Source organism: Astatotilapia calliptera, chromosome 19, assembly GCF_900246225.1.
Source record: "Astatotilapia calliptera chromosome 19, fAstCal1.2, whole genome shotgun sequence".
NCBI classification, from domain to species: domain Eukaryota; kingdom Metazoa; phylum Chordata; class Actinopteri; order Cichliformes; family Cichlidae; genus Astatotilapia; species Astatotilapia calliptera.
In genome coordinates, this window is record NC_039320.1 from 14,889,270 (window position 1) to 14,901,066 (window position 11,797).

At 38.3% G+C, this 11,797-nt stretch overlaps 2 protein-coding genes across 2 annotated transcripts; one reads left to right on the forward strand and one right to left on the reverse strand.

The window, feature by feature from the left end:
• Positions 1 to 492: 492 nt before the first annotated feature.
• ttc9 (tetratricopeptide repeat domain 9) lies at positions 493 to 4,282 on the reverse strand. The gene is made up of 3 exons (XM_026152167.1): positions 3,650 to 4,282; positions 3,088 to 3,270; positions 493 to 1,698 (listed from the first exon to the last, which is right to left on the reverse strand). The coding sequence occupies exons 1-3, from the start codon at positions 4,119 to 4,121 to the stop codon at positions 1,616 to 1,618; spliced, it is 738 nt and encodes a 245-aa protein (XP_026007952.1). The 5' UTR covers positions 4,122 to 4,282; the 3' UTR covers positions 493 to 1,615.
• Positions 4,283 to 7,068: 2,786 nt separating this feature from the next.
• med6 (mediator complex subunit 6) lies at positions 7,069 to 10,381 on the forward strand. The gene is made up of 8 exons (XM_026152124.1): positions 7,069 to 7,146; positions 8,184 to 8,343; positions 8,551 to 8,642; positions 8,735 to 8,817; positions 8,912 to 9,020; positions 9,185 to 9,300; positions 9,396 to 9,423; positions 9,727 to 10,381. The coding sequence occupies exons 1-8, from the start codon at positions 7,125 to 7,127 to the stop codon at positions 9,855 to 9,857; spliced, it is 741 nt and encodes a 246-aa protein (XP_026007909.1). The 5' UTR covers positions 7,069 to 7,124; the 3' UTR covers positions 9,858 to 10,381.
• Positions 10,382 to 11,797: the final 1,416 nt, after the last annotated feature.

The window sequence follows — 11,797 nt, forward strand, 5'->3', positions numbered from 1 at the left end:
ACCAAAAATATCTATAAATCCTCAATTTAAAACTTTGAAAAAGAAGAAAGAAAATCGAGTTTTCAACTCTTTGTTACCCATCTGCTAGCAAGCAACCAATTAGCCACCAACTTGAAATGATGTATCTAAAGAATCTTTGTATGTGGAGTGTTGGACTGAATATTTCTCCTAAGTGATTATGCAAACATTTTCAGTACAGTTTCTGTAGTTTTGCAAACCCTTTTTTTAAAACAGGAAAGCTATCATTGTCCCTTGTTGCAGCTAATGCTACAGGATGGGCTATTGCTGCTATCCCTTTGCCAAACATTAAACAGATATATTAAAATGGTTTGATTCACATGTAACTAATGTTGATACAGGCACAAGACCGAAATCCAGCATTTAAGATAAGATAGAATAAGTTGGTAGCTAGCTAGCACATGAATTTTATTTTCCATAAAAGAGAGTAAATGTTAGTTTTATACTTTATTGTATTGTCAATGATAATACTCTTAATATATAAAGATTTAAAAGCTGGGGCTAAGAAATTAGCCATATCAACTAAAATGGTGGAAATGAAAAGCATTGATTAACTCTTAAATAACTGCCAGTGTCAGGATTTCTGCATCCTGATACCATCCCTCTAGAAAATTAACATTATGCTTTACAATGTCAACTACCGAGACAAAAACGTTAACTCTTTCCACCCAGCATTGTTTCATTTATTTATTTACACGTGTGCTTTCATCATGTTTTCTCTATTCATTTAGTTAAGCTCATTAGGAAAATAAAAAAGGAAAACTAAAGAGAAATCCAATGCTGCAGCACCACAAAACATAATGCAATCAATAGACACACATTACAACCATACCTTTACAGTAAACACAGTATTTTAAGATACAGTAAATGCTGTGAGTGAAGTGCTTCATTTTGGCATTAATAAACACAAAAAGCTCACCTCTACAGGATATCTTCTTGTGATTTTATAAAGTAGCCTATTTACATTTTGTGATATGTCTCATATGTCTCATACCGCAGTTAGCAACCATGTGCTCTTGATGTCCTTGTCCAAGCATTTTGAGTTTTAAACCTACTTACGACTAGCACCTTTACTTCAGGTATAATTGGGAGTATAAAAAGGTGAGTTTTGTAGTGCTTTCAAAATCAAAGTATGGTGACAGAAGTGTAGGTGGTTGTTACTCATTTACTCCAAGGCATTTAAAAGACATCTTGTGCGAGGGCAGGTGCTAATTTACAGTTATACTCGCCTGCAGACATGCTGGATTCACCTTTATTGCTCCTGTCTCCATCACAAGTTATGGCCTGTATGTGCGATGTTTGGACTGGCAGTGCATCAGATTGGAATGGGTAAAACATACTCAGGATAAATTCATACTAGATATGATTGGAAGTTTGAAACACAATACCTTGTACAATTAAAAAAAAATAAAAATAAACATTTCAAGCACACAACAGTGAAATTCAATCACGTAACTGGCAACCAGATGCTGTGCAAGGCAAAAGCGAGCAAACATCATTTTACACCAAAACCTCCAAGCCGTGGTGTTTAAGGTCTGGGTGGCACACAGTAGGGCTGAAATTTATGACGAGAGAGAAGTCATCGGACAGCGAATGCTTATGTGGCCTCTTTCTTCTCCCTTTGGGCATTTCTCCGAATCTTCATCTCTGTCAGCTGAATATAGCGGATGACATTGGTGTCTGGAAAACAAAGGCAGGAAAAGGCTGATTTATTTCCTGCTCAGACAGGAAACGGTGCATCAATAAGGTCGTAAATCTTCCATTTAAACACAACTCTGTAGTACATGGAATTAAAGCAGCTAGAAGTCATTTATACCACAGCTTTTTGGCAGTGCAAAAACAAAACAAGCTCCATATGAAGATCTTGTGTATCTGCAGTTTTTTTTTTTGTAAATGATCTTACTAGCTTAGTACATAAATAAACAAACATACACATAACAAATAGATATTAACCACGTGAAGGAGGCTGTTTGCAGACTCCTCTTCATCTACAGTTTTCCCACCTGCCATTCAAGCAACAAATACACCTCTAAAGTTGTCATATTACCTAACTTGACTAGTTTTCCTGTGTTATTTTCTGTAGCTCTGATTAATGTTGGGTGACATGAATGAAGCACCCACATTGAAAAGGCCAAGGTTGTGCTAGAAAATCTGATTCACTGTGCGTATCTTAGGCACCAGATTTCTGCCCAATTATTTAAATAACATCTAGGAACAGAATCACAAATAGGCCAAAAGCCCACAGTGATAATTTTACTCTTAATCTTGTAAATTTCATATTATTAATCAAATACCTGGTTCCCCCTGTTAGCTTTTAGATGTGAAACATCTTCAGGAACTCAATAGAAGTCCAGCTACCTCTGTCTCAAGCACTCTGTACTATGTTAAACATGTCACTCAGTGGTTTCACTGTCATATCTGCAATGCACTTGATATTTTTGCATGAAGTCAGTTTAGTGCCAGTCAACAGCCTGCTATTCCATTTCTATACCACAACAGTCACCTGTTTTATTTTATTTATTTATTGAAGTCCACAAATATCTCTGCAGTGCACCTGTTCATGTTCATGTGAAACACTTTTACATGATACACAAGCTACTGTCAGCTACACCCTTGTTCACAGGGGTCACCACAGCAGGTAGCTCCGCATGTTTTTTGTTTTTGTTTTTTTACACCAGATGCCCTTCCTGATACAACCCCAAAGGGATTTATGTCTCCTCCAGGGATCTTTTGTTTTTTGGGCAAATGTATAAACCACTACACTAATGAGCCACTACAACACTAATGCCGTCTTTTTACCTTGTCCCAGAACTCAGTTTCTTTAAATGCTCAAAGCAACTAAATTAGATATCTTCTATTTGGTCCAGACTGAAATACTGAATCTCACCCACATTTTGAATTGCAATGAAGCATGATGAAGGATGACTCCTACTTGTTTTTATTTTATTTTCTCTACTAGTCATCTCATCACCCTTAAATGTTTTTCACAGTCAGCAAGCTGCATAAATAATGTATTGTGTATTTCAGATATTAGTGTAATGTTCCTTGCCATGAACCAGCAATCCTTACCTGAAGGTTCCTGCTTGTTTGACTCCTTCAGGTAGTACAGGGCTTTCTGGAAGTCTCCTAGGTGGTAATAGGCCACTCCAGATCGGTACAAAGCTTTGAAGTTTTTTCCTTCCTTGTTAAGCACTTTCAGGCAATATTCCTTTACTCGTTCATAGTTCACCAGCTCCATTTGCAAAAGACAAGCTAGAAAGAGATTAAAAGAGGGGAGAGAGGGCGAAACTCCTGATCACACTGCAAGACCCAATGTTAGACTTGCATTATTTTACTGAACTACTAATATGTCCTGTCAGGGACTAAAACACAGCTGATTCTTTGGTTAAATCTTAAACATATAGCAAATATTATAAGTTTGCCAAGGGGTGAATAAATATACCATTTATGCAAAGTGATAATTAAAAAGAAAGTGAGGCGGATTGTGGGGTAAGCCTGAGAATGACTCATACTGGCAGTGAATCATTCATGAGCTCTGGAGTATTCCCAGAATTTCCCTCTGCTGAAAAGACAGCTGATAAGTGGAATCTGTGTCCATCTGTGGGAAATGTATGCGAGAAATGTCTCTTACCGGCCAGACTGTTGTAACACTCCAGCTCTGCGTTCTCCATTGCCCCCTTCTGCTCATCCGTCAGCGTGGTGGACTTGCTGATGGTCGGCAGCAGGGAGGAGGGTGACTTGGAGCTTGTGTCCGGATCCCCCAGAACCCTGCACAGCCCTTTAATCTCGAGCAGAGCCCGGTGATACTTGCCGATTGCCTCTCGGTACTTCTTATCCTTGTAGCACTGGGTGCCTTGGCTCTTAAAGTCCAGCGCCCGTCTCACGACGTCCGCTGGTTCGTTGTAGGATGGTTGTTTCAGCATCGACCCACCATGATGCTTCTGCTGCTGGAGCTGCTGCTGATATCTGGCATCTTTGGTCCGGCTGCTGCTGTTAGGGGGGTGAGCGCACTGCTGAAGCCGTGGGGATCCGCAGGCGTTGTCAGTGTGGCTGCCTTTGCCACTATCCACCCTGCCGTCGTGCGCAGCCTGGATCACACTCATCTTCAACGTTATTTCTATTATAGCTGCCCTGCCCGGCTGTAAATTAGCTGGGAAATTGAGGCTTTTCACTGCATCCTCTCGGCTGTATCGCGCCTTCGCCTCGCCAGTGTCGCAACTACGTCTGTGTGCGCACCCCTACGCGATGCGCGCTCCTCTGTTGTAGCCTGCTCTCGTATGTTTCTCTTCAAACGCGCCGATTGGTCGATACACACAGAGCCAGTGGTCCCATGGGGGTCCCACACCAGGAAGAAGAGGTTTAATATCATTATCAATTTATCTGCAACCTGTGAGAAATGAGAGGGAAGTTACAGTCCTGTATTTGAATTAACATTTTTTTTTAAAGAAGAAGTTATTCTATTTCCCCTTCAGACGCCAGTGGTAATTTGTGGCCCAATCGGGGATTTCTTGTATTTCTAAATAAGGCCAAATGACCGTGTAATAAATTGCCGTATTTCATCCTTCCTAAGCCATATACCCCATGGAAAGACTTGATCGGAGTGAATATAAATTTTTTTTTTTTTGGGGGGGGGGGGGGGGGGTTTGGTGTCACGCTTGTCTTAAAGTGGAGGAATGTAGTCATCTCTACTCAGATGAATCAGATAAAGCTCATCCAGCTCATTTTATCTCTACAGAGCAGCTTTGCCAGAGCAGCTACTCTTGACAGACTACAGACTCCTAATTACAGACTATGATGTCATTCGGATGGGGTTTTTGCAGGATGATAGTGTTATTAGTCTCTGTTATGAAGACGGAAGGGCATGTGTAGGAGCATTTTCGGGCATACGGTTTCATTTTGACTGGCCATTGTGTCAGGTTGTTTGTTCACCGTGTCTGTCCTGTGACTGTCACTGGGGCAATGAAGTCAGCTGTCTGTCTGGGTGTGTCTCTGGAATTTCAGCGTTGAACAAATGCTGCTGATCAGAAATAAAGACCATGTAACCCATGAAATCGTTATCACGCGCCTGGGATCTACAGCATGCTGCTGTCAACAAGTGCGAACACGTGTAAAAATGTCTCTGCAGTTCTTAGCCTTACTACAAGAGTTTGTATGCACTGAAAGTGAGGGTAGAATTTAAGGTTTTAAGTCAATACTAAATACTAAATGAGATCAGTTAAATCTACACTCCGAAAATATGCGACGTTATTGCATGTTTGTAATAACTGAAAGATCTTAATATATATATATATATTAAGATTAAGATCTTAATATATATATATATATCAAGATCTTTATATATATATATATATATATATATATATATATATATATATATATATATATATATATATATATATATATATGTATATGTATATTAAAAACTAGCTGACAATCTTACCAAATAACTAAACAGATTGCCTTATTATTATACCTCCAGAAGTCTGTGCACACGTCCACAATGGAGTATAACTGAGGGTATAAGGAAATTGAATTAGGCCTAAAAAGAAAAGAAAAGTTATAAGAAAAATGGCAGGCATCAAAAAACATTTCAATACATCTACTGGCAAAATGTTGACCTCTGGTGGCGAACGCTTTAGTTAAAATTAGCATGGGGTAATTACAAAACGTACATTTACAATAAGATATTCCATAAAGCATAATTTTAGTTAAAAAAAAATCTTATAATAAGTTTTTGTATGAACTTTTTTATAAAGTCTATAAAGTCTATACAATGGGAACCTAATGGAAAATACGGTCTGCCCATCACAAGAATTATACGTTAACATTTGGACTCTTACATTGACTGTGTAGATTCTGGGTAACATTATCTTGGTATTATTATTATTTTATCCTAGAATCATAGCATATTTTCAATCTGTGATCAAAAATAATAATAAAACACTTTTGCACAATTTTCTGTCCTACACTCCACTTCATGCATGCACTTTTTAAATACATAATGAATAAACATTCATTATTCTGCATTATTTCTGAACACTCAGGTGAAATACATCTCTTAACCCTCTGCAGTCTGCATAAACACAAAATCTGGGAGTGGACGGTGCAATCATCTGCATACTGTATACAGCTTATTTCACTCTAGATAGTAATGACTGGTAGGTTGGGAGGATCATATTTATTCTAAAGTGAATTGATTGATTGATTGATTGATTGATTGATTGATTAATTGATTGATTGATTGATTGATTGATCGATCTCATGGATTACTGAGTACGGACCAAAACATGTGAGACTGGGCAGTGCTTTTGACTGATCTGGTGATGAGCAGCAAAGGAGTTCCACTGAGACTGTGCTGCCTCCAGTCCTGCTCATGCTTTACACTTAAGAATTTCAGTACACCTCTGGGCTGTGCCAATTACAGAATGTATTAGTGATGGGCAGGAGGAGGACTACTGAGCACCACTGGATATTTTTTGATGAGTGGTCTGGGAGGAGTTCTGCTTGTGAATAATAAGACTAGAGGTGGAGATAGGCTTCAGAAGGAAGAGGAATACCAAATGAACTATGTCTATCCTGGGACAGGAAATACCTAGGTGTCTATATCCACAAGCTAAACTATTTTCCAAAAAAGCTGAGATCGAGCTGGTCACACCCACAGACTGAATAAACTGATGATAAAGGCTAGCTCTGTGACTGGCTGTAAATTGGAGACTAGTAAAGCTGTGGTGAAGAGAAGGTTACTGATTAAATTGTAAATAAATTATTTAAAAGGCATCTCTTCTGACAGACTGATTCAGCTCTGCTGCCACAAAAACAGAGAAAGTCTTTCATACCACATGCCATCACCCTCTTTAACATTATATATCTGTCATATATATCTGTCATATCATTATTATTAGTATTATTAGTATTGTTATTCGTATTACTATTATTATTAGTAGTAGTAGTAGTAGTAACAGAAATATTTCACCACCATTTCAGCTGCTGTAGCAAAAGCATTTCTCATCTCTTAATCACATTCTCAGCCGAAAAGTACAATGACGTAATCAAAGTACGACCTAAAGACCAGAGACGTAATCTTTAGGAGACCATTTGTTTATATCATGGCGTCGGTGGATTTCAGAGGTAGCTAAATCCATTATATTCTTTTTTTTAGATGTGCAGTTTAATTAGTATAAAAATCTCATGTTATTTATAACTTCGAAACAGCGCCTTGATTGTTTTTTTTCTGCAGCTTCAAGCTTATTCGTCTGTGCTGCAAGAAAATCTGTTAACGAGTAGCGTCTCCTTCGCTTTTTATTAGCATATCGGCTAGCATAGCTTATGCTGTCTGCCAGAGCCTTAGAATGACTTTTGGTGGTGGTTACAACAGAAAACAACTTCAAGTCATTGTAGCCTTCAGTTTTTCCAGTATAGTGGGTTATTCATCCTTGGTAAAGTGATGTCTGCATTATTGGTAATATGGACGCTGCTCACTGGTCCGTTTAGCTGTTCCGAGTTATATTTATTCATTATCTCTATTCATGTATCCTAACATCTGATAGATATACTGGCAATAGAGAAGCATATAAAAGATTAAGCTATATTATGTAGTTTGATTTTATTTGATATAAAATCAAGAAATACAAATAGCTGCTCTGTTTGAGCATTATTTCGGATCTGTTGAGGAACTCGGCTCTCACAAAAGGCGGGTTTCACAGTGAGATAAGTCATCTGTTAATAGAGTGTCTTGTTATTACCTGAAATAGAACCTTTTATTATCAAAAGCCTAATCATGTTAATCAGGAAACCAGAATTACCGTCATGTTTCCTTCATAAACATTTGACCCATTTTCATTATCAGGTTGTGTTAATACTGACTCAGTTCCTCAATTATATTCATACCCCCCCCCCCCCCCAACACACACACACACACACACACACACACACACACACACACACACACACACACACAGAAACACACACATGCACACAAAAAGAAGGCATCTCTATAGTTGTTTAACAAGACATTTTCATCAATAAAATGCTATCAGTATTGACAATATCCATGTCAAGCTGAGATGTGATTTCATCCCTAACATATAAATGCACTCACAGTTATTTCTCAGGCAGCATCAGTTAATAATATAATTTCATAAATTGAATGCTTGTTTAATTTCCAGATAACCTTCTCGGGATATCCTGGGTGGACAGCAATTGGGTACCAGGTCTTAATCCTGGAAATGTGCTGGAGTACTTTTCTGACAGAAGCAACCCTTTCTATGACCGTACCTGCAATAATGAGGTAGTGAAGATGCAGCGGCTTACCGTGGATCATCTGAAGTAAGTTTGTTTTATAGATGGAAATTTGATACAGAGCAGTGAAAAGGTTTTTAAACATATTACATTAAGTATTATGAAGGGAGACATTCTGATCAAAATCATATTGTCAAGTAGAGCCCAAACGCATACACACACAGACAAGTAATACTATTATAATATTGCCACATCTGCCGATTTGTGAAAACATTGCTTCTGTCTCATTTACAGTCAGATGGTGGGAGTTGAATACATCCTTCTTCATGCTCAGGAGCCAATTCTTTATATAATCCGTAAACAACAGAGGCAGTCACCGACTCAAGGTGAGTTCCAAACACTCAAGCCGTTATTTGTTAGATTTGTAAAGTCTTCATTTCACATCAGTTGAATTTCTGCTTCTCTGTTCATACTACAGTGGTTCCCTTGGCTGATTACTACATCATAGCTGGAGTCGTGTATCAGGCTCCAGACCTGGGAACAGTTATCAGCTCTAGAGTGGTAAAAATATTCATTGTAATTCTGTAAAAGATAGGTTTGTGTAACATTGATTAAAAAAATCAGTGTTATTTATATTAATCATATCTGTTTTTAGCTTTCCGCTGTACATGGAATCCAGTCTGCTTTTGATGAGGCCATGTCCTATTGTCGCTATCACCCATCCAAGGGATACTGGTGGCACTTCAAGGACCATGAGGAGAGAGGTAAGCAGTTTGGCAGTTTACAATTTAGATGTTAAAGTTCTGATTATCAGTTATGTGATGTGATCACAAACACTAGCAACAAAGAAGGAGCCAGAACCTGTTTTCCTTGTTTATTTAAAATAATGACTTTGACAGAAAGTGATTAACATGAATCTCTTATACAGAAAAAGCCAAACCAAAGACTAAGAAGAAAGAGGAGCCTAGCTCTCTGTTTCAGAGGCATCGCGTTGACACACTCCTTTTGGACCTGAGGTCAAAATTTCCACCAACTTTCTATCAGGTACTGTCAGCTATTGTCCAGTTTGTTCATTTGAATTTTGAGTCTAAGAGGAGTCAATCGTATTGATTTTTTTTTGCTTTTCTCTGAACTTTTAGCCTAAGCCTGGTGAGAAGCCCATTCCAGGTATGATATTTAAAACAGTTTTTTGTTTATAGATCATTATGATATATAATAAGAGTCTATCAGGGTCTGTCTGGAAGTGCTTAACACTCTGCAGATTACTAATATGTTAATTTATTTTCATATGTGAAGCATTGCTTTTACTTTCAGAATTGAATTCATGTTGTTTGATTAAACTAAAAGAAAATCAATTAGTTTTTCTGCTGAATATTTCAATTTTAAAATCAGTTAAGTTTCGTTTTTAATGTCTGTCCTTCAAGGCCAAATTCTTGAGTTTACTTTTAACTACAGGCTTTTGTTTTGCAGTTGAGGTGAAAAAGGAACCTGAACCTCCCACAGAAACAGTGAAGCAAGAGGAGAGGGAGCAGGCAACCAAGTCCTCTGCCCCAGCTCCACCTAACAAACCACCTCCTGAGAAAAGGGCAAGACTGCAGTGACAGCCATATTTGTCAGACACTGGGAAGGTTGCGCACAGCTCTGCAGTCCTACATCACTCACTGGGAAAATGACTTGAGACATTTGTGTTACCTCCCCAACTCTCTGCTTATTTGATCAATTTTTAGAATACTGAAAATAAAAGGAGTCAGTTGTTTATGTAAGTGCTGAGACTCCTTTTACGCTGCAGCATTAGTCCTGTGCCCTTGATAGGCTTCAAGCAGCTGTAGCACAAACAAGCAATTTGAAGTGGGGGAGGATTTTTTTTTTTGATGATGATAAGCTGACATCAGCATCGGTGTCAGCTTACTGTCAACATCATGCTAATGGTTCTGTTGTAGTGACTTCAGAGGATCATTTAATTCGCTGTCTGCTTTACAAACAAGATGTGTCATCTCATCTGCCAAGCAAATGGCCTCTTGACCCGAACATGGCTTGTTCGTTTCAGACACTTTCATCTCCTTCGGAAGAAATGTCCTGCTTTTGTATGTTTTTTTTAATATACATTAAATGGTATTGATTAATGTGTTCTGATCTGTTTAATTCTTAACATTTAACAGGCTTCACATTTATTTGATCCGTTTTTCTTCTGTTTTATTTCAACCTGTGATTAAGATTTGCTGCACTGTAGCGTTTTTCCTGTCTTGCGTCAACCCTGAATTCTTTATATCATGCTACTTTGGATGATGGCTGCCTTTTGTTCTGCTCCCTGTCAAGATGATCTCACACTGCGTCATCTGGTTTCTGGGGATTTTGTTGTGTGTTTTGTGTGACACTTTACACTTTTACTTATTGGAAGCAAAATGTAAAGAAATGAGGGGTGGAATTTTGCACATTACTGTATCTGTGCCTGATTCTTATTAATCTCATGATCTGAGTTCATGGGTGGTTGTAGGTTTATTCATTCGTCCCATTTTGTACCTGATTACACTAATTTTGAAGGATTTGTGATAACTGGCAATGAGTCCTTCACATTTCTGTGGAGGATTTTTGAACCACTCTTCACCACAACACAATCAGAGCTCAACTTGCTGGTGTGTTTCAGGTCATTGTCTTACTGTATTAGTCAAGTATGCTTGAGCTTTGGTGCACAAACTGGCTGGACATTCTCCTTCAGGATTTTCTGGTATAGCGCGGAGTTCATGGTTCGATCATTACAGGAAGCCGTTCTTTAGATATGCTGCATTCTTTTGTGACCTGGATGAGTCATCAAACCCTTAAAGTAATTTTGGTACCTCAGCCACTCCTGGGAAGGCCCACCGATGTTCCAAGTTTTTTCCATTTGTGAATGATGGCTCTCACTGTGGTTGGCTGGAGTTTCTAAGCCTTTGAAATATCTTTGTAATCCTTTCCAGGCTGACAGATATCTGTGACTTTGTTTCTCAGTTGTTCCTTTAGATCATGACATGATATGTTGCTTTTTAAGATCTTTTAACCTACTTCAGTTTGTCAAATATGTTTTATTTTGGTGATTTCTAAATTCGTCAGGTCTGGCTGTAATCAGACCTGGGTATAAGTAGTGAAATTGAACAAAAAAAATGTGCAGTTAATTCATGATTTAACAAAAGGCTTCTTACTTTTTTAAAACACCATATATATTAAAAGTGGTTGGAGGTCACCCCACCTTGACTAGTTACCACAGAAAAACAGACATGCCATATTTCACCATGTGGGACCAGGATTTTTGTTAATGGGAGAGGATTCGCGTACCATTTTGCATCCTTAACGTAGCAGGTATTTTTTTAACCGACAGGTGTCGCCACTTAGTCATATTTAGTATAAAGCTCCATATATGTGGCTGATTTTTAAAATTTTATTTCATACGTTTATGCTCTCTGCCATCACCCTGTTGAGTCACAATCAAATAAACGTGCCTACTCACTGAAAAATATAATTTTCCAATAAGGAGAGCGAGTGAAAACCAGAAGGGTGAAGGCACAAA